The sequence below is a fragment of the Lottia gigantea genome (genome assembly GCF_000327385.1).
Source record: "Lottia gigantea unplaced genomic scaffold LOTGIsca_34, whole genome shotgun sequence".
Classification (NCBI taxonomy): domain Eukaryota; kingdom Metazoa; phylum Mollusca; class Gastropoda; family Lottiidae; genus Lottia; species Lottia gigantea.
In genome coordinates, this window is record NW_008709146.1 from 2,214,016 (window position 1) to 2,238,207 (window position 24,192).

Here is a 24,192-nt window from a genome sequence, read left to right on the forward strand (position 1 = left end):
ACCGGAGATCCGATTGTGTTCCGCTTTTAATATTAGCTTTCTGAAACCGTGCAACTTTTTTTAATCCCCGTTTGGATCTGTCGCTGCTGGTGGATTTATCGATGACGAGTTGGTGTTGAAATCTACGCTCATTAACTGTCCCATGGGCCTAGAGTAGCAATAATATTGACAACTTTACAATTTGTGACAGTTATAAAATATAGTTGCAGTATAATAATTATATTGGTTCCACTTCTGTGCATTTATAACCGTCTCTACCAATCTTATAATTGTAGTCTTAGTTATCACAGTTTAGTACAAAACAACCTTTAACTTGATGACACAGACTACAATGTCTTGACATCCCAGTGAAAAACTGAAAGTATGTAATATATAAAATAATTATCAGATTAATTTGCTTGTTACAAGATATTAAACCTTGTAATTATTTCTTTATTACCCTTTGTCCACTTAATTTGTCACAAAAATCAAACTTAGGAAAAATACATTTTTTAAAGTCTTGACTATATTACTGATTTTGAGCGCTTTTTCGCGAATTGATAGTTACGTCAATTTTTCTTTCTGATACTGTTTGAACCAACCACAATCTTGTCAGAGCCCAAACATTAGTCTTTATGTACGCAGTATTGGTTTTGCGAACCCATGTTGAAACCTCAAATATTGTACACAACATTAGGCTGAAATAGTTCTGTTTTAATATTTCTTTCTCGCCCTATAATTAAGCACTATTTCAGATACAAGAACATTATCATTCGCTGGGATTACATACTTAAATTTAATATTTAAAAAATTTCATAAGGAAAAGTACCTTTCCTTATGAATGGTGGCATTATCTGGCCATTTTTTCGTGATTATAGTAATCACAGACATCCGACAAAAAAAATCGGAATATTAGAAATAGAAGCTATAATTCTAAACGATACACATACATAGAAAATAACTTTTGAAAACACATAGATTAAAACCTCCACATGTACACACAATTGGAACGTCTGCACTCTATTTTCTAGCTTTCTTAACAATTTAAATCTAATTAGCAATATATTAATGATGATTAACTTCAAAAGGATAAATTCTAAATTTTATCATAATGCAACAAAAGGTTGTAGGTCTAAAGTGCAATTGACATGTTGTGTTTTTAAAGGAATATGTCTACCTCACTGTCCTAAATATTGGTTTTAGACTACTTCAAAGGGTGAGCATGATTTGCTTCACTGGATTATGCTGATATGGTTTTCTTCGCGATCAAAGTACAAGAAGGATTTACACTTTACTAGAAAAGTTTGTTGATACTTACTAATAAGGGGGAATCTAAAGCAAAATTATTATACGTATTAAGTAACGGTGTATTTTTTAAGAATACGTCTAATATAATAAATATCTTAAACGGATTGTTAAGAGGTTTTCTAAATTTTGTGTGTATATCGGGAACACTGATAGCATCAATTTGCACCATTCCAAATTTAAATCATCAGACGCCTGTGTTTCCTGCAATTCCACTAAAACTAAGCGTTTAATGACGTCACTAAAAGTGAAGTGTGATAAGCATAATTTGCGATTAGTGACGTCAACAAACAATTAGTTTAAGTGGTATTGCAGAGCCACAGACATCGATTGAAAATAGGAATGGTTCAAATTGATGCTTTCAGTGTCCCTGATACACACAAACAATTTAAAACCTCTTTGCAATCCCTTTAAATATAAATCCTTTTGGTTATTATTATTATTTTTTTTTTTCGATTCTTTTTTTCACTAAATAAAACGAGCTAATTACAGGGAGATAATCTGCCTCAATTAAATTATTAATAATCATAATAATATTTATTTCATGCTGTTTAAAACACACACGTCAACAAATATTATCATTGTTAAATCATTATTAATATTCAAAATCGAAAATAGATCAGATGATAATCCCTTAATACCATCAGATTAGACGGTATATTACACAATAAACGCGTGCTTGATTCAAAACAATGGTTTGACGGATTCCATTCCCACGGTAAAAAGACGAAATTGAAAATTACAAGATTCGATTTGTCTGTCAATGGCCTAGTGAAGTGAGCAGTGTTTGTTGTTTAGGGATTGCAGAAGAACAGGGTGTGAAAATTAGGTGAAAATGAGGGCTGAAGATTAAGAGACAATATGTTCATCAACTACCGTACATACCCTCTAATCACCTGCCACAATATAATGAGGTGTTGACATTCAACCTACTGGAACCATCTCTACCTCCATCTCATTGGTTAATACAATCACGTGACTAGCATTAACCAATCGTGGTCGTTTGACCTTTGACATGTATACCAAAATTATCTGGAAGCACGTGTGGTAATATAATCCCGTGTGGTCAGAAATTTAAACTTATTATTATAGTTCACTCGGATTGCGCATTTCAATAATTTTGTGATTTAAATTTTCCAAAAGGACATTATGGATATAAGTTACTTAACAAGGTAAGTGGGATCGGACCTTTATTGTGTCATCGTACCTCAGCTAGAAAATGGAACTGTCAAACGTATATTTTGCAAAGATTCATGTAAAGATTTTGTATTAATGTAATTGTGGTCTGCTTTGAATCCAAAATATTTAAGATGTCATCATGTATAACTATATGGGTTTTGAAAGATTTCAATCCACGTTTCTGATGTTCACGTTTATCATGCAAGCTATCATGTATATATCAGTCCATAGTTGATCTGCTCTTTAGTTATTGATTGTATTGACCAAAAATAATAAAATATGTAAAATATAGATTGTGATTATATTTTTCTAAGATGTGAACGTTTTTGTTGTTTTCAGATGCGTTTTATTATTGGTTGGTATTATTTTGACGACAGAATTTGTGGAATCGAAGAAAGGTACGTTATTTTTATATAAACATCAGCTGTCATGCTTTATATAGGGCATTTAGCTGACTATGAAATCTTTAGATCACATTATTAAACTTTTTATTTGACAGCTATGCGCCCCATGTAAGTAACAACTCGTCTACCTTGTCAACACAACACCTGTATATTTTAAGCAAAACACTAGCTTGAATTACTCCAAGACGGTCAGCTGTAAAATCATACGCGGTTTGTATTTTCAACCATTTTGATCATATATAATCCATTGTTCTTTTATCCTCATTATCGTCTTAGTGGATTATCTCGATTATTGAAATCTGGTTGCTGATCACCCGACTCTAATATCAGATTGGACAATCTGCAAAATGTTTAGAATAAATGTAGATTGGACTACACCTTGGCGCAGACGGTCATCAGACCTCGTTCTTACAATTAAATGAATATTTAAACCGTTTTTGATCAAAGAATGTTTTTAAGAAGTCTAGACTTAAATCTTCAAGTATCAAAGTTGAGAAATTTAAATTTGTCGAATGTCTTGAACTTGCTAGTCCAGCGCTACCTTCAAACTATTTGTGAAAGCACAGTTTAACTTTTGACAAGTTTATGGTAAAATGATTGAGATAATAACATAGATTCACCAGCCCTTAAAATGAGAGAAACATGATTTTAGTGGACCCTAAAAGTTGATAGTTGGATGATAAGTCTGGTACATAAACATCAGTAGCTGATAAACATCGTAACAAAATACTTAAATACCCATATTGAATTCTATGGGGTTGGTCAACTCATTGTATTATCAGTCTCCATCAATTCCTCTTATCAACAAGTTTGCAGACGTGCAATCAGCAATGACGTCGAAAGCTTTTAACAGCAGACGTTACAATTTACAAAGCGGGAAAATTCTAATTGAATCTGACAGATCTGCACATTATCAAATACAACGCTTATCAATGATGGTTGTCGAGGAATTCTCTATTTCTTAGCAACCAGAATACTTCTCATTCATGTCATTTTATAACTTAAACATTGACATAACTTCAACGTACACCGACTTTACAATCCTTGTGGACCCCCTATAGGCTATTACATCGTCTGTTTACCATTATTTACAAATAACATAATCGTTATACTCATTGAAAACTTCATAGGGTTCTTTTATTTGCATTTCGACTGAGTTTATGAGGCTTTTATTAAATCGTGCACAGTCTGTTTGTGTTGACCCCTTTTATATGGTCTTTAACGTTTCGACAGAATAGTATCAATATGTATGATCAAAGTACAGCTTGTATATATTGCATATAATGGTCAAGGACCATCCTTGTGAAGACCTAACGAGCATTATTTTAGTCTGAAATATACATAATCATTTCTTTTTTTACAGAAACACCAAAGTGGATCAAACGATCTTTGAAAAGAGAAAGAATCCGGCATCACCATGGCGGGTTTATGAAAAAGCAATCCTCAGAAAGTTTTGGTAAATATTTATTTTATTTTTTTGCTATGAAAGAACCCTTCTGTTGTGAACAGGACACCTGTACAAATTAAACGATACATGGCAAATTCATTAACAAAATATTAGAACAATAAGGGTCTAAGATGAGTACCTTGCGTAACTCCCTATTGTTCTCAAGTATAGCTTATCGTTATTGGGTCATTGACGAGATATGTAGCGTCTTTAATATTTGATGAAACTCTCCAAATTATATCTCAGTAATTCACAAAGTAAAGTTCCCATACTTTAATTGTAATTAGAGGATAGTGTCAAACAGGTTTTATCGACCCTTTAAAATAAGACGTTATGCAATTTTGTGGACAGCTCGGTTTAAGAAATTATTAAGCAAGTATTAATAAAGATAAGACGACGAACAACGCATTTTTCCTAAAATGTAGAGTCATATAAGAATAGCTATGCATCTAATAACCCTATTTTCTCTTTAATTAAAGATGTCCTTGAAAATTTGATGTATTTATCAATGATTTAAATACAGTTGTTAATTGAATTATAAGTAATGAGGATTAAATTGGAACCAGTTAAAAGTAATAAATTGACGACGATGTTTCTCTCAGTTTGGCAATGTTGATTTATGCCCATGTTGACTAGGTGTTGACTGACTGAATGAATAACCCCGTGTCTTGGCCTATCATAAATGTCAGAGACCCTTAACGACCCCCTATGGACCCTCACAGTTAACGATACCATGGGATTTGAAGCGAAGTAACAGAAGGAGATAGGTTCTTCCACGAAAAATGGTTAAAATAAACTTTGAAGCATTCAATTTTGAAAGAACTGGCAAAGCGGACAGTTGATACAAATCGCCCGGAACGGACCTCGCCTGGGGGATAAGCGGGTCATTGAAATTACAACAAATGACAACAAAGTAGAACACAATATTAATTGTTCTCAACCCCTCCCAGAAACAATAATCCCTCTTACCCTTCTTTGGTCACTATTATAGTTTTTGTACATCAACACCTTCGGACAATTATGAATAACCTAATTAGACTCCCCGGGGCAAATCAAAACTAACAAATCCCCTCCCACACTATTGTAGGTTTTATTATGAGAAAACTAACGTTTTAAATCCCCTTTACCATCAGAACTATTCTTATCCATGTATAGAATTTACTGACCACCTTTAAATCTGCTCGTTAGTTTTCCATCACAGATTTTCAGCAATGGACCGAATCGTACATCCATTTTCATACAAATTATTGAAGTACTTTAATTTTATTTTCAGACAATCCACAAGCCTATAAAGCTACCTGCTGTAAAAATGGTGGACGTTGTATCATGGGGTCATTTTGTCATTGTAAAAAGTAAGTAAATAAGTTCGTTTGAAATAACCATCAACGAATAAATAATATGCATTATGCTATTGGAATATAAGCAAAAAGAAGCTAACCCCAGAACTTCCGAAATTCGGCCCGGTGTCGATTATCAACACTTCTAACCCTGTGCCTTTTTTCTTTAGAAATTATTATGGACGATATTGTGAACATAAATCAGATAATAAGAATTGTGGTAAATTTAAACATGGTGTTTGGTTGAAATCAGGATGCAATCTATGCCGATGTTTTGATGGTGTATTGAGCTGTATTCCTAGAGCTTACAGTGGTTGTGGTGAGTAGGATATTTGATTTGGCTTGACAACAACAATTGGACGTTAAAATAGACAAAATGACATTGAGTGTGTACCGGTTTATGTTTTTGGAGTAATAATCTCCAGAAGGGTGGTTTGAATCCCCGGAGAGAAGACAGCTCATTACGAATCAATGGCGGGGTTAATATAGGTGTTGTATTACTGGATTACGCAGTAGGGGCTAGGACTGGTTCCTTTATCAACAGTAGTAGAGTTTCAAGTTAAATAGCCAGCTCCTGTTAAGGGAAACGGCTTAGATGTAGAAAGTTATACATCTTCTCGGCCTTAAAGGTATCAGGTATACCTTTTCAACGACCAATGTAATATCCATGCATGCTATACTATTGATGATTTAGTATGTTACTGTATATAAACTCTGTGGATTACAGTTTCATGAAAATCTTCTTTTCCTATCATTCCAGATGACAAGCCAGTACATATTCGAGATAAATATAATCCCGACGACGAAGTTTATGTCTTCCCTACAGAAACAGAAGACAAAGTCGAGGAAGATTCCAATTACTATGACGTCACTCCATCTGATGCTGTCAACATTTCAAAATCCTGGATCTCAGTATTGTCCGCTGTGGTCTTAAGCTTCAGAATCATATACCGTTGAGATTCACAATCTAAAAGCACATGAGTCCATGGTAGGGTATGGTCCAAAACCTTGAAAACGTTCAGATGTAAGATTGAAAGGGTTATTCGAACCAGCCGAGAAGAATGAGATGTAGTAATAGGAGACAAGTAACGAGAACTTAAAGCAAATTGAAGTTTCAATATAATATGTGAAAAAGCTTAATTGAAATAACAAAATCGTTTCATTTAAATCCAAACAAATCTGTTAAAAATAACAGTATTACCAAAATGACCTGTCAATAGAATTAGTGTAATTCGAGCCAAGAATTCCAGGGAGGTCAATATGCATTCCGTCCACTATTTGATATGTTATAATGCATTGTTAGTGCCATTTATTTTAAAATATTGTTTGTTATGATAGATAGTTATGTAAATAAACTAATTTATTTGTTCACTTTTTCAATTGATCAATTCAATGTACATAAGAACTGTATAGGGGACTGGTGGGGATTAGAGATGCAGTAAAAAATAAATACACCGATATTGCGACATAGATATACGACTTTGTCATGTGGGACCATTTAGGTAAAGTCAACCACCAGCGATCGATTATAAACTGGCAGACAGACGATATTGACCGTCAGCTGGGGTAAATGTGCGCTATATACACGCAAATATACGATTTACAGATGTCTGCCTGTTAATGTACGCAGGACTTCAATATACGACGTACGGCATCTGACGAGGGATTATCGATGAAAAAGAAAATAGAAGCTGATGCACTGGTCAGGATACTATTCACATCTTTTATTTTCTACTGACTGCATGTCCCTAATCCCACAAATTGGTAATCGCACTGTAAGTAACCGATCGAACTACATCAGTTAAACATCACGTTAGAAAATAAAGGACCACGTCGTCGGAGATAGGAAAATTATATCTGAATAACGTCCGTTAACGTCAGTTGCCAGTCGCCGAGCAATGATCATAGATGGAATATGCGCATTTCGCTCATGTCGACCACGACCACTAATTGTGGAGATTTAGTAATGTAAACTCATCATGTATACATAGTTCTTTTTTTTATTATAAACATTCTATAACATTAGACAGTGCAAATAAGGTCCTTAATTATTGGCAACATAGATTCCCATCTCTTGTATGATACTATCTTCAGACCAAACACATAAAGTAGGAAACACTACAGTCCTCATCTGCGAAGCAAATTGACATTTCTTTTTAGATATTTTCAGCTTCCAAAACCTGATGACATGTTGATAGTTAAATTGACTTCACATTGATGAAAACTCAAATACAGGCTAGTTAAATAAAATAAGCGTGTAATTATTCAGTGTAAACTTTCAAAATTCTCAATGCGAAGTCATTCTCATGCATTTATGGAAATCTAATAAAACAATCTGTGATCACAATTATAGGGGATATTTACAATAATTGCACATTATCTAGTTTGCTAATATTTCAAATTGAGTGTGTATGAACAGTGACAGAGACAAAGGGGGGCAAGAGGGGTCAGCTGCCCCCCTCACAGCACCGAAAGCAAGTTTTTCGGGCAAAAATCACATAATTCCCTCCGTAAACCTGGCTCCGCCACTGTGTATGAATAAATATTATTTTCCATTCAGATAGTTATTTTAAATTAAGTTGTTTATTTAGTCAACTTGTTGATGTTGAGATTCACACTTCAGTACAAACAAAATATTGTCTATAATAACACATCAAAAACACAACAATGATCAAATAATACCCTTATGTGAATAATATCCTATTTTTATATGACTTCATGACTTAGTTTCATAGAAAACTTTCAATACCAGCTTGCCATCAAAAGTCTTTCATCTTTGATTTATTTGGTTTGTGTATCACATGGATGTGCTTGCTTGAAGATGGAAACTTGCCCTACAGATATTAAACTCCTATGATAAATAATGACCCATGTCAGCGCTTTACGCTCTAGACTAGTGCTTTTTGATCAAGTCTAGGTACATTTCTTACCATTCTTCTAAACGATTGTTACATGACTTAAGAAAGTGCTTTACAACCTGGATCAGATCTAAATGATATTGACCAGTGCTTCACAAGCTTGACCAGAGACTCAATATATAGGACTTACAGGACTTAGATTAGTGCGATGTGACTTAAATCATACAATAGTAATCAATTGTGGACCAAGCCAAGGTGATGCTTTTGCTTCAGTGTTTAAAGCTAAGCTCTTCGGTCATTTATGCAGTTCATTGTTTTTTGTGCCCATCATATAAATAATGATATAAACCAGTGCTTGTAGTAATATAATTCATAAAATCCCATCCTATCACACTAACAATGATATTAAAATGCATTTCAAAAAGTAATATATCTGTACATAATATACTTAACAATACAAGATCTATATTAATAATCACCCGTTATTTTAAATTCAAAATCATCGTTGCTGGATTTTCTAAATAACTTTTCCATTTGTTGGAGAACCTTGCCATCGTGGCTCCATCTATTATTCTATGATCAGCTGACCAACTAATATTCATTATGGAAGATTTTATAACGTTGCCATGGTAATCAAACCTTGGTAATAACTAGAAAATAAAAGAATAGGTTACATTAACTTCAAACAAACCTTTGGAGAGTGTGCTTAGCTATACATGTCTGCAATCATAATATTTCTGGTTCATGAAATAGCCCGTTACCGGCTGACTCACTTTTTCAGCTAAATTGAGATGCATTAAAGGTAACTTAGTTAAATATGCAACAAGATATCAAATATTTACCTGTATTTTACCAATAGCACCTATAGCTACTTGTGGAGGTTGTATCACAGGTTTTGCGTATGTACCACCAATCTATAAATAGAATTGTCAAATTTAAGGTATATTCTACAAGTTTATTTTCAAACTAAAATGCATTGCTTTGTTTATCATTTCAGATTAGAGTTATAGAATCCTTTTTCGTGATATAACTCAGTTTTTGTGGATCTATCAAACTTTCATACAAAAAAAGTGTGACACGAGCTAGCTGTAAAAATTGAACAGCTATCCTCACACCCAATAACAATTCAATTAATTGCAAGGATATGCTTACCGTTCCTATATTGGAGAGACTGAATGTACCATTTGCTACATCATTGGTCCCAAGTTTCCCTGCCTTGCCTAGTTTCTGTAATCTATTTAATTCCTCGGCTATTTCAAATATACTTAAAGACTGGACATTTTTGATATTAGGAACATTTAAACCTTCTGGTGTATCCATAGCAACACCTATATTATGTGCAGCCTAAAAAACAAAGAAAAGCAAAATAGTAACAAACTAACATCATGCCATACGTATCAAATTCAACAATCCTCATCAGGACAGCCTATTTAAAATTGGGGCTAACTTCCCAAAAAATAACAAAGGAGGATTTCTAAATCTTTTGGTTTACCATTTATAACCAAGCAAACTACCAGCTACTATCTATTGAGAATAGACAGGTCGTTCTTGAGTTGAGGACAACATTAAAACTTGATGTATAGCAATACCATGATTCAAACCTATTTACCTTGTAAGTTACATTTTGACATTTTCCATCTAAACTGGAGTTTAATATTGGAAAATCAGTCAAAGCCATTGAAGCTGCCTGTAAAATACAAACACAAATTCAAGACGAATATGTGAAAGGTAAAAAAACACCAATTAATTGGAATTTAATAAATTTAACTTCAATACTGAAGTTTTGATCAACTTTTTCACCCTCCACACATCCTTGTTTGTTGTATATCATCACAAGATTTGCACTGACTACAATATATTTTTTGAATATAATAAACAAACCATACCATACCTTTATAAAGACAGGCATATATGAGAATTTTATTCCTTGTTTCTCAGCATGATGCTTAAATTCTCTCCGTAATGCCACAAGATTGGTCAGATCCACATCGTCATAGTAACCAAAATGTGGAATTAGTAATGTCTCTTGCATAACTTTAACCATGGCTTTAGTTATACCTCGTATTGGTTCTGTTCTATCTTTACCCAAAACTGGTCGTGATTTGGGAGTCTCAGTAGGGGCAACACCAGGTGGGCTGGCAGCTGGCTTCACAATCTTAACTGGGTCAGGACTTGATGCAGCCTTCTGGCCTGAATACTGTGGACCTGTAAAAACCATCATGAAAAATAATTCACGTCATTATTTTTAGACAACTCAGAATGTCTTTTTTTCAGCTCCCTGAGATTGGTAACTGAAAACAAGTAGAATCATACAAATAAATTAACTTACTTTCTAAATGTATGAGAACATCCTCTTTCATAATTCTACCATCTTTTCCCGTTCCTTGTATTTCACTCAGATCTAACTGAAGAATAAAAATGTTATAACACATAAATATAATATAAAGGGCTGAAGAAAAGACTGCAAAACTTTCAAACTTTTCATGCCTTAAAGAGAATTCCCAACTACCATAGGAGTACAATAGGGACACTAAAAATAACACAATTACGCATAAAAGTTTAACCAGAGATTGTCTCCATCATCATTACAATGATAAAAAATCTATACTGAGAACCCAGGCTCTATTTTCAAGGCCATAACCAAATTCTATGACTTTATTTTCATTTGATTCCTCCCCATAAAAGTCCCTCAGAAGTCTTAAAAGGAGATATGCAGCTTACATTATGTTCTATGGCTAGTTTTCTAACAGCTGGTGTAGCAAGAACCTTAACTCCAGCAGCTACATGACTTATTGATCCATCTTTAGTATCAATATCAGCAGTCTGGTCAACATGGTCCACTGGTGCTAAAATAAACATCGTAAATATGTTAAAACTACTTCCCTTAGTAACATACATATCTAATGTGGAAGTATCTTTATCATAATATTATTTTACTGTCTAAATTATTATAAAAATAGACCACTACAACTTCTATGTCACCTCTTACTGTATCTTTATCTTAATCTACTGTCTAAATTACTTACCACAAACATCACAAACTTCTATATCTATTAAAGTATTTATATAATAATGTTAATTTACAGTCTAAATAACTTACTTGAACATAACCATCAACTACTATGTCTAATAATGGAACTATTTTTTAAGGTTAATTAACAGTCTAAATATCTTACCACTAACATCATCATCAACTTCTATATCTAATAATGGATTACCAACAAGGGCTGTGTCATCTGCATTGTAATGTAATTTTCGTATGATGCCATCAAAGCGACATGTTATTGTCACTGAAGCTTTGTCACTCTTGACTTCACAAACAGGGTCAAACTGGGAAATTTTATCTCCTTCCTGTACAAACCTAGAAACAAGTTCCACACATAGAGTACTCTAACCATTTGATATTAATAGAACTTGTTCTACATGGCATTTGGCATCACATGGCAGTTCCCTGAATCTACCTAGGTAATGAATAGAAGCAATACGTGTATCTTCAAGAGAAAACCCTCTTTACTTTACTTTGGTGCTTAACTTTTAACAAGATAATTGATAACTGCTCACCATGATAACGCTCAATGAGTACAAACTTGATATGAAAAATAAGAGTTACAGTTGGATTCATCTGCCTTGGTTATCAGGCACCTTATTCCCTGAGGTGTTAAAATGCATTTAAATGAGTCTTCTGAACCCAAACTGATATTACAGGAATATATTTACCATTCTAACAATGTGACTTCTCTGATTCCTTCACCAATATCTGACAATATAAACTGTTTAATACCATAACAAGCTGGAATATAAATTAATAATCATAACTGAATCTACTAGGTGCTCCATCATGTTTGGTAGCTTGTGAAGAAAACAATATAAGGTGATAACCTTCACAAACATTTCCAGAAATAATAATGCCAATTTCATTGACAGAGGTTCCAAGTCTGAAGCACAAACAGCATCTTTCTTTCATATTACGTCTTTGACTTGAAACCTGAATTCCACAATCTCTCTGATTTTAGTTCTTCAATTGTGCTACTTTTGCAGTATCACTTCGCTTCAACTGTAAATAAGTGCATTACCACCATAATTAGTACTTACCTGAAGATGAATGAAAATTTCTTGTGGAAGTGGAAGTAAAAACAGTTTTTCTAACTGAATTAATTGCAGAAGTCTGACATAAAGAGCATTTCTGTACCAGTCTTCCTGTAGTTCTACCATGTGCCTTAAAATAAAATTCCAATCACATTAGTATACATCAATAAGGAAGCACCCCTGGGAAATAAACTATTGATGCTCTTCTTTCAGTCGTCAAATAATCAGTTATTTCAAAGCATGGCAATACTTCTCACATGTAGTTGTCTTTATTCAAGGGTTTATCGGTAAAAAATCATAACTTTATGGAGATCAATAATGAAATATGCTTGAAATGTCCAGTTGATATGTGAAAATATTAATAGCCAATGTCAACAGATGGTTTAGTTTTAATCATAAGCCTATTGATTGAATTCTGCATTCAGTGACAATAATTTAGTTGGTATCTCCCTTATAAAATACCAAATATTATACATCTTTTTCTAACATACTCCACTCTGGATGAAAATAAAAACCTAGAAAATTAGGATAATTTTGTATAACAACTTTAGCTACCAGCGTTTAAAACATTTTTCAGAATCTGATTGCAAAAATACCGAAAGTTTTATAGCCCATTCGAAAGACTAGACATTTTGTCTGCCCCTGCATCCTGCATCACTTACAAGGAGAAGTCAAGTTGCAAACTTGGGTATTATCTCCTAGCTGACAGAGGACAACACATTGTATAATGTATGGTCACCCATGTAGATAATGAATCTCAAGTTTAAAGAAATTTGCATAATCAATATAGACTGACATACAATTACAAAAATCAGTATTCTTTGTAGGTGGCAAGATAGACCTGGTCCGGGAGGAGACCTTATGGTCAACCATAATGGTTACACCACAGATTTTCGTAAGAAGTGGGAATAATGCATGAATGAAAACACGGTGTAAATTAATGGATCAATGTCATGATGAAATCAAATTTCAGAAAGAAGGAAAATTATGAAGAATGTTTTCCATAATATCTCCATCACCTATATGTCATAATGCATTAGGTCCATAACAATGGATTTCTAAGACACCGCCACACGTGGGTATGTAAATGATATTTCGTGTCTTTTCATACATACCGTCCCTCGAATCCTTTTTACACAGGCTTGTAACGCTCTTCTGGATAATGTCAATGCCATTTTGTATTAGGCTGAGTTTGATTAATCAGAGCTGATGTAGAACAATTTGGTTTATCGTTAATGTCATAGAGAAATAAGACTGGATAACGGAGAACTTCAACCCGGTTATCATGATGTAGTAAAATCAAATCCAGCCCTCTTCCGAGTACCTGTCCAGTCTCGATTATCAAGAGAAATTCTAGAAGTATCGACAGTAGTCTGCCCTTGATTTTGTTTTTTTTTGGAATTTTACAATTTTAATCATTTTCTCTTCAAAATGTGACCACAATTGTTGATTGACATGGAAAAGTACGAGAAAATACGTGTGGTTGGTCGAGGGGCGTATGGGTAGGTTCTATTCAAACATCTTTAAGTTGCTTGAGCGGAAACCAGAGAAGAAGAAGAGTAACAGAGGGGGGTGGGGGGGGGGGGGGCACAAATAGAGAGAGATTTCTGGACGTTTACCACGTCTTGCATAATACTTTGTTTTTATCAGAGCAAGTCTTGCTTGCTTGATGATTAACAGCTTGACTCTAGTCAAAATTTTATTTTTCAGAATTGTTCATCTATGTCAAAGATTGAGTGATAAGAAGTTATTTATAATAAAACAGATTCCTGTTGAACAGATGACAAAAGATGAAAGACAAGCAGCGTTAAATGAAGTGAAAGTTTTGTCCATGTTAAATCATATTAATATTATAGAATATTATGAGAACTTTCTAGAAGATAAAGCTTTGATGATTGTAATGGAGTATGCTCCAGGTGAGAGATTCTGATATTTACTAGTAAATGTTGGAACTGACCTTATTAAAGTTCTTTATAACCAATGTGATATATGTCAATCAGATGCCTATTAAATGTTTAGTTATCATTTCTCTTGCTGATAAATGTATCAGTGCCTAGTATTTTCTTGATGATGAAAATTTATGAAGATAAGATAACTAGAAAAACTGTCTTCATGACTTCATTGCCCACTGCTTAGCTTAGTCGATTTTCTCCTTGACATTTAGTTTCAGAATGATATGAAGGTTATGTTCAATTTTGATATTTTGAGCTGTAATTTTAGGTGGAACATTATTAGATTATTTACAGAGTAGAAACGGTCAGCTACTGGATGAAGAGGTAATTAATATAGATTGATGTTTTTTTGTGTTTGAAAGGTATAAAAGAATGCTGGTATTAAACTTGTTGAAACTTTTAAGTTGTTCATAACTATTGAGAGTAAAAACCAAATTTCTTAAATGGTTCACTAAGGTGCATCAATTATTTTTCAGTGATGTAAATTATGTATGATTACAGGAAATTTTAAAGTTTTTCGCTCAGATGTTGCTATCTCTACAACATGTTCATTCCAAACAAATTTTACATCGAGATTTAAAAACACAGAATATTTTATTGGATAAAAAGAAGGAATTGGTGAAGATTGGTGATTTTGGTATTTCTAAAGTTTTAAGTAGCAAAAGTAAAGCTTTCACTGTGAGTATACCATTTAATTTATATAAAGATTTTATGACACTCAACTTGTCAAATAAGTCGAGTAAAAAGTGATATCTCCAGAGACAGATGTGACGTGACAGACAAATTCAGAAGTGAATTTATGATAAATTAGGATTTGTTACAAGTTTTAAACACAAACTACAGAATGAAACTTTGTATTAGATAACAACTTAAAGCTCGATTTCCACATGATGTCTTCAGAAAATAAAAAAATTGAAAAAGAAAATAAAGTTCTGTATTTTGATAAGAAATATCCTAAAGAACCTGGTATGAGTTAAGTAGAATAATCTTGTATATTTTCAGGTTGTAGGAACACCATGTTATATATCACCAGAATTATGTGAGGGAAAACCGTATCCTTTATTTCTCTGTTGGTATAAAAACTTATATCAAAACCAGAAGAAAGGGCCCATTTGCATATTGCATGAAAATTTTAACCTTTAGAGTGAGACTGTTGGGTAATCCGTTTTAGAAATTCTATATATTCTATAGAATCTTTAACTCTGGTAAAGTTATAATCAGAAGAGTGATATCTGGGCTCTAGGGTGTGTATTGTATGAGTTAGCTAGTTTAAAAAGAGCTTTTGAGGCCACAGTAAGTATACCACTATTACTCATGTACTTCTCTGACAGTTCTGCAAGTTGGACAATTCCTGGTGATACTTACAAATTTGGTAGAATTTAACTTTGTCAGTGTGTTGAATAACGTAGAATGACAAGGAGAAGACTACAGACCATACCTTTTGGAAATCCCACTATATGTAAATTGTAAGATTAGAGTGCTTGTTGCTGCTTTCTGGGCTCTTGGTGCACTTTTCAATAAGTATGCAGTATCACTCCCTTTCCTTTCAATTAAAATACAAACTCTTAATAAAGCTACCCTCTTCCATTTTCAGACATTACCTGCTCTGATATTAAAAATAATGCGAGGAACTTTTTCTCCAATATCTGATGTCTATAGTGTAGAGTTACGTTCCCTGATATTAAGTATGTTACATCTGGACCCTAATAAACGACCTCATATAAACCAGATTATGGCTCAACCAATAGTTATTAATGCACTGATGTATTTACATACTGATATGGGGAGTGTGCCTTGTACAAGAATTTGTCGTCCATTGTCAAACATGCCATCTTCATCAAGGGGAAGAACTGCTGTCAAGGGAGGTAACTCAGCTAGAGGTAGGTCACTTGTCTAGTTCCACATCGTTTCGATTGTAATCTGTCAAAACTGTTTCTGTTTTATGGATAAAATCATCAAACTTTCTACTGAAAGCAATTCAAAATAAGTACCAATTAGATATATTTTCAATATTTTGAAACATACATTCCAAATTCTCCTTCAGTTCCTTATCTTCAGACATATTAGGCCAGATTTATTTTGTTATTTGTCATATATTAGATATAATGTTTATATATTACAGAAGGAATACCAGTAAAGATACAAGCATTAAGTACAGTATTTAGTTGGGGAGGAGGTGTTAATACACCTATCAAACTTCCTCTACCGAGTAGTGAGACCCAAGTAATACAAGTCTCTACTGGTCGAACTCAGAAAGCTGCTGTCACCAAAAATGGACGACTGTTCTTCTGGGAGGTAAGAGGCTTTTCCAAACATTTTTGGTTGACATTTCAGCATACACTCTCCTTGAAGAATGTATAAAAAATGTATCTCGTGCGAATTAGATTCTGCTGTCTTCTTTTGTTAAGGTTTTTTTAAGTAAAAATAAAAATTTTTTAGATTAGATTTAAGCTTGATTAACGTAATTCCAGAGTTCTGGTGTAAGTTCTGAAAGTATTATACCAGGAGCAGTAGATAGTGGTACCAATATACCAGTATATGTACCACGATATCTGGAGGGCCAGGCTGCTGTTACTATACATCATGTAGCTTGTGGAGATCTGTTTAATGCTTGTCTTACAGGTAGATATGTAATATGTAATATTCTAATCCTTACTTGAAGTTTTCACTTTCAACATTTGAGGAACTGATAGCTCTATCTATTATAGAGAGTGGTATAGACCTGGATTATTCAAAAGACAACGTGGGCTACTCTTTGTTACAATAAATGTATACTATGAGACACTGGAGGGGAGGACATGTTCCCAAAAGTCAAATACTATTCCTTGTATTTTATACTTAACTGATATCATTAATTGAGAATTTGTATTTTGCAGATCGAGGTATATTGATGACTTATGGTAGTGGAGCTAATGGATGTTTAGGCCATGGAAATTATCAAGATGTTGCTCAAGTACGTTAATTTGAATTTCTTTATATCTGTGATGTGGTGGTTTAAAGTCATTTCCTATGGATTTTTAAAGATCAAAATAACAAAACATTATGCAGGATATACATGACCATAATTGATTGAGGGTCAAGCTGGTAGAATTGACAGTTAACACTATACATTTGATTTACAGGCTAAAATAGTAGAAGCTTTACTAGGATATGAGGTAGTACAAGTATCATGTGGAGCATCACATGTATTAGCTGTAACCAATGAACATGAAGTTTTCTCGTGGGGTCGTGGAGACAATGGTGAGTTGGTTTATTGCCCTTGACTTCTAAATACATCAAAATTAGCTTGTGGACTATGGAGTTTAGATTTCTTTGAATTTTGGTGAAATTTTGAATGCGGATATATATTGGTGAGCTCATGGATTACTTTGGAATTTTCAATTAATACTTTGTGGGTAAGAGACACTTTTACAAGAAATTGTTTGTTTGGTACTTTTATGAAATGTACAACAAGCTTTTCATCTAGAAATGGGAAAAGTCTTGGTAGCCCTGCAAGAACCTGGAGATATTCTATGTCATAAATTTGACTACTTCCAGGCAGATTAGGTTTAAACAACCAAGAATCTTATCCTTGTCCTCAAGAAATACCTATAGCAGGTGAAGAGATGTTACCAAGTCATGTTTATTGTGGAGTTGATTGTTCTATGATAATCACTCAAGATGGTCAGTTATTGGCTTGTGGAAACAACAGGTTGGTAAAAGAATAATAAACTATTTTTTTAAGATGTTTGAGAATTAGGTCCATTACACCAAAGTGACATTCAGCCTATCAGAATATCAAAGTGTACTAAGATGGTTGGTTTACTATTGTCATAGCTGCTCATATTAGTGTGCAGATGTTTTACATAGTTTCTACATGGACCTGTAATTATGTTAAAAGAATTGGATTACTTACTATGTAATCATTGATAAAGATATAAATGTATTTTACAGATATAATAAGTTAGGTTTAGATGTAATAGATGAATCTGGTACCAGTATATCTACTGTAGAAGAACAAACAGTATTTACACCAGTCAGATCCTATCCTATTACTAATATTAAAGTTAAACATGTAGCTCTTGGTACATCTCATTCTGCTATTCTATCAGGTACGTTGGACAATGTTTAAATTCTACAGACAAAAATTTTGAAAATCTAGATGATTTATGTGTTCAAAGCCTACAATCTTTGTTTTATGGTCAATTACTGATGACCTATTATACTGAATTCTTACCAAACATATAATCCTCATTGATCGCTTTTGCATAAGTGTTAAGATTTGTAATGTTAAGATTTGTAATGTTAAGATTTGTGTCACTTGAAGACTAGAGATGTGTGATAGACTATAGCTATAGTAAAACATCAGGGTTTATAAACATTATGTATACATATATCAATAGTTTTGATATTGTAGAAGAAGGAGAGTGTTATATGTTGGGTACTAATCAATTTGGACAACTAGGATGTGATGATACACTGTTACCACGACAACCATATCATATTACACTGTTTAATGATAAAATACATACACTAGCTTGTGGTGATACATTTACAGTAGCAGCTTTACAGGGTAACTAGTTTTCTTTTTATCTTATATTATTAATCAATGATTTTAACAAGACAATTGTGTTGAAATATGTTGCTCTGTCTGAATTTTGGTGTCCGGATTTCGGTCACAGTTGTGTCTTGTACAATCAACATGGAAAAGATCTCACACAAACCAGGCCCCTATGCTTAGCAGACTGAAAGGCTCTAGATTGTAGATACCATATGATGGCAGTCTTCATTAGCTCTGCATGATGTAGAACAGTAAAATGCACGACCTTATTCTATTTTCTAGATGGTGAAGTGTACACATGGGGTAAAGGGTCACGAGGTAGACTAGGACGTCCAGATCAACAATCTAATTTACCAATGAAGGTCAATATAACTGGTGAAGAACCCTTTCAAGTTGTTTGTATTTCTTGTAGTCATGGTAACACCTTACTGGCTACTAAACGTAAGTACTAAAATTTTTGCGTACTTGTTCAGCATATTGTATATGTTGTATTTGAAGTGGTAATACAGACTTTTATGAAGCCATCTTATGGTTATCTTATATGTTTTGTGCAACCTGTGTCAATTAAATATGTTATTTTCAATTTGACATTATTCGTTGCTTTTTTGTCCTAATGATATTTTTGTTTTTTCATATTTCAGCTGTACCAATATCAGAGAATTCAAGAGACTGAAAGTCCATATTTATTTTTCTTCAAATTATGGGCTAAGCTAGCTGGCAGGTTGAGAAGTGAACATTTTGGTATAATATTATATTCTATAAATAACATTATATAGACCACAGACTCTTACATAGAGAAACCAAGTTGACCAGCTCAGTTAAAGAGTTTCATCATGTGTTTTAGAAGGCTGAGCATAAACAGAATACTCAACTCTAGTCACGATCTTGAAGTTGTGCTTGAAATGATGTATGAATGAAAAATGTACATGAGTGATGCCATACCTTATAAACATCTGGCAATATTGAAGGGTATCATTAGATTTTGAATTTCATATCAGAATTCTAATTGTTGATAAAAGTATGTCCGTCCATTTTTTATATAATATGTTTAATACATCACATCAACTATTTTATTGATGTATTTTTTAATGTTTTATTATTCTATTGTTTAAGAAATTGTATGTTTTGTTAGTGCAATATTAGGTCTAGTCATTATTAATTAAAATACTTTTTATTAAAATCCTTGTTTGATTTAATATTTTCACTCTAATAAAGAGAAATTGAATTGTCCACCAATGTTTTGAAATGGTATTAGTGTTGGTTCTTTCAGAAGAGTTCACATTGTTCTGCTGTTTATCTGTCGCAATTTGTTATAGCGTTGAAATGAAAACTAAATCTAATCTTTCAACGACAATGTCTTAATTTATTCCATGGTACTTTGTAGTTCATATATTTTCTAGGCATATTTATTGCATATTTAAAAGGAAAGAAAACATGTATATGATAATATATTTATTGCACTATATAAGCTTATACTTAAATATGAATGTAATTCATTACAAATGACAAGGAAAAGACATATATACTTAAATATTATCGTGGTTCATAAGGAAAAGGAACAAAACAATGCTAAAAAAAGGACAGAAGAAAATATAAAAGTTGCTAAAAATGCAAATTACAATAATGTTAACAGAAATGTATTGTTGCTTTAACAGGTATCGATTTGTCAGATATAGCTATAACATTAGATGGATTAGCAGTTATAATATATGTCTCTACATTAAAACAATTCTAAGAAATGCTATAAAAAAACTAAATAAAAAGTCTATCTTAATGTAAAATTTAAAGCATTTATACCACATGATATTAAAATTGAAAGAACTATGTAAAATATTCAATAAAATTAATAGATATCACATTATTTCTTAAAATATTTAAAAACTTTAACCAGTGTTCCAGTTAGTCAACTTTTAGTTGGAATATTGATACCTTTAATTGTGGTTCTATGTAATACGCGTAAACCAACTTGTGATGTAGGATATTGTGTTTCTGGGGTGGCTTCGTGTCCTACAGCTAAATTATCAGATATTATAAAATCACCGACTTCCCACTGAAATATTCATACAATAATTATGATTAAAGAAACTAAGCTAAGTAGAAGAAGTGATGTGTGAACAGTCATATACAGGGACGGAAACATCATTTTTTACATAACTGTCTGTCATATGTCAGTGTGTACTATTTGAACATTTCACTCTGATGGAATTACTATCACCTAACATACCAGTACAAACACTTAGCCATTGAAACATAGAGCTATAAGTCAGATTACTACAGTTCAATATTTACTAACCATGATCTTGCTGGCAATTAAACTCTTACCTTATGTGTATAAATAAGATCTGAATTTTTCTTAATTTCGCTGTGAATATCATCTAATACTTCAATAGTTTCACTGGTTGGAAAGGTTCTTTCATTAGGTTGATTATAGTCACTTATAACTTCTTCAGTCATACCAAGATGAAAACAAATAGTCTACAAAAACAAAATCATATCCTAAATGATTTACTACAGACATCATCTCATGGTTTAAAACATTAAAATCATGATTTACTACAGATAACACACAAATAACTAAATTAAATACTACATACATCATCTCATGGTCCAATATGCAGAATCACATTATTAATGATTTACTACAGACATCATCACATAGACTTAAATAAAAGAATCAGATACTAAATTAATTACGATATCATCTCATCGTCAAATATGAAAGAATCACATATAATTAATTACTTAATACAGAAATTATATAATATATTACTGATTTTATCACAGTCTAATAGAATCATTGCTTACTAATAGATCTACTACAAACATCACATGAGTGGAATGCAGTTATTTCCAATAGGTAAAAGCTACTTACTGGTTGTCCAGTAGAAGGATGTGAATAAAGCAAGGGATGTACAATATCATATCGTCCTTGACTGACCATCCACAGTGTGTCCCATTTCTGTCTTTTTTCAGGTGCTAGTCTAGTTATCAGATCACTTAAAGGAAAAAATGCTGAAAAATAGTCACATAAAAATCTTAAGTAATTGTGATTTCAGAAAATAACCTTTTCAAAATAATATATAAACTAAATTTAAAACAGCCATAAATAGTGTATGCATATTATATTTCATGTTAAGTCCTAATCAAATTGGGTTTTAGGTACTTGCCTAGTCCATTAGGGTTAAATGTGGCCTTAATTGTAAACCAGAGTTATGTCCCTTGATCAACATTAATAGACATGAAAAAAATCATACCTGTGCTTCCGATTTTGGGTACTGACACCATGTGATACAGGGCAAATCTGAAGGGTTCCCGCATGAAACTTCCATCTATATGCCAACCAGTCCTTCCCACGCCTCGACAACCCTCAGAATTTTCATTCGACACACGAAAAACGTCTGGATGTGGCGACATTGGGTGTTTGTAAAATGTAGATTCCAGCTCACCAAACCATTTGCTAATTTCAACATGCCTTTCCCCACTTACAATTCCCTGATTTTTAAAAATTAAAAGTTTGTGAACGTGGACATCATGTCTTAGTTTATCGATTATTTCCTCAGACACAGGGTTCTTTAAATCTATTCCAGAAACTTCAACTCCAAGTTGACATTTACGGTACTCCATTTTTTCCTTCCGAGTTGAAGAGTTTGGTGTCCGTTGTCGACTGAAAATTAATGTAAGCCTCCGACTTAAATTACCTTCTTTTTTTATCGCCAAGCAGTGTTAATTTTTGTGACATTGAAAAGTTAATTGTATTTGTTTGTTTTGGAGATAGATTAATAGTTTTCCAAGCCAAATTTATTGTAGCATATCCTTAGATTAATAATCTTTAATTGGTCGATCAATTACGGGACTAATGGAAACCTTTACTCCTAAATTTAGTGTTTTGACCATTGTCCTTAAAATTTCGATGATTGTCTTGCCAATTAATGTTAATCGGTCTGTTTTTTTTCCTTGTGCCAGTTTTACTTGACGTATCAACTGCCTATCAACTACACTGACTATCTAGACTATGAAACCTCATTAAACTGATGACATTAATAAGCTACCACCCATAAACACCCTGTAGATATTTTACCGTTTGAAAATATTGATTAAATCGTTTTTAAAAACTGACATGTCACGTAATTTATGACTTGTTGCATCATGTGTGCAATCAGTTTGTTTACCCTCCAGGCCCAATTTAGGAGGTAGTCTGAAACTCTATATCTAAAATCGGTTTGTCGTTGGCTTGCTAGAAACACGAGCAACAATTTGTGGTGAATTCGTAACTGTTATGTTTTAAACCCTTTAAACCCATTGCTTCAAGTAGGCCTACTTATATATATCATTATTTGTGACCGTATAGAGAGATAGACACTTTCGAAGTTCCACGTTTGCAATATATCTTATTTAATATCTTCTTTTCACATTTTATGGTTTATATCCTATGCATGTGGAATGGGCTTACAGCTATCTGTAGAAACTAATATTACCAGACTAGTTTTCGGACTATCATAAAGGTTAATTAGTGTAATAGAGGACGAAATGGTTGATAGGCCTACCTAATTAATGAAAAAAAAAACCACAGAAAAATGTAAATTCAAACCTAAACTTATGTTATATATGTGGGCAGATTCGATACCGGAAAAATACAAACTAAAGATTTAAAATTTTCATTTCGTGAATTTCATTGTCACAACATTTACCATTTTAAGTTAAAGAGGTGAATTATTCTAAGAATCAGGAAACGTGTTCCTTTGAGAAGTCTATTCCTTGTTCCAGACCTGGGGTAGCCTACTAGTAACCCCTGGAGATACAAGTGAGACCTACCGTAAATAGTATACACGAGAAGCCGAGAAGACAATTTGAAACTTTATTGCTATAGAGAGCAGACTTTGACCATTCAACACTTCCATTTAGTTCTTCTGGGGTACCACGAAATAATATTTTAACGGATGAGGAATCTAAAAGACGGGATAGAAGAACTATCTATAGTCAGTAAAACTAATCAGTATCTCGGTAACCCATACATGAAGACAAGTATTATCACCAGTGGTAAAAATGATGAAGGCTTGTGGACTATCCCTTTAATCTGTGAGATTGATAACCTATAACCATTCATA

General features: G+C 33.1%; 3 protein-coding genes across 3 annotated transcripts; 2 read left to right on the forward strand and 1 right to left on the reverse strand.

Moving 5' to 3' along the window:
- Positions 1–2,380: 2,380 nt before the first annotated feature.
- LOTGIDRAFT_233075 (hypothetical protein) lies at positions 2,381–7,021 on the forward strand. Its single transcript, XM_009058527.1, has 6 exons — positions 2,381–2,456; positions 2,803–2,861; positions 4,231–4,323; positions 5,588–5,666; positions 5,822–5,970; positions 6,412–7,021. Exons 1-6 carry the CDS (start codon positions 2,434–2,436, stop codon positions 6,606–6,608), a joined length of 600 nt encoding a protein of 199 aa, XP_009056775.1. The 5' UTR covers positions 2,381–2,433; the 3' UTR covers positions 6,609–7,021.
- A 1,970-nt stretch (positions 7,022–8,991) lies between these two features.
- Positions 8,992–12,288, reverse strand: LOTGIDRAFT_120617 (hypothetical protein; the record flags this gene model as incomplete). The annotated part of the gene is made up of 9 exons (XM_009058528.1): positions 8,992–9,159; positions 9,352–9,423; positions 9,662–9,853; positions 10,119–10,196; positions 10,401–10,699; positions 10,839–10,914; positions 11,231–11,349; positions 11,689–11,870; positions 12,227–12,288. Coding segments are annotated over 9 exons (1,248 nt in total), but the record flags the coding sequence as incomplete, so codon positions are not given.
- Positions 12,289–14,050: 1,762 nt separating this feature from the next.
- LOTGIDRAFT_120493 (hypothetical protein) lies at positions 14,051–19,539 on the forward strand (the record flags this gene model as incomplete). The annotated part of the gene is made up of 15 exons (XM_009058529.1): positions 14,051–14,097; positions 14,306–14,511; positions 14,816–14,871; positions 15,049–15,225; positions 15,550–15,599; positions 15,759–15,840; positions 16,142–16,438; positions 16,687–16,842; positions 17,019–17,169; positions 17,424–17,500; positions 17,670–17,791; positions 18,089–18,238; positions 18,481–18,638; positions 18,944–19,099; positions 19,370–19,539. 15 exons carry the CDS (start codon positions 14,051–14,053, stop codon positions 19,537–19,539), a joined length of 2,055 nt encoding a protein of 684 aa, XP_009056777.1.
- Between the last annotated feature and the right edge of the window lie 4,653 nt (positions 19,540–24,192).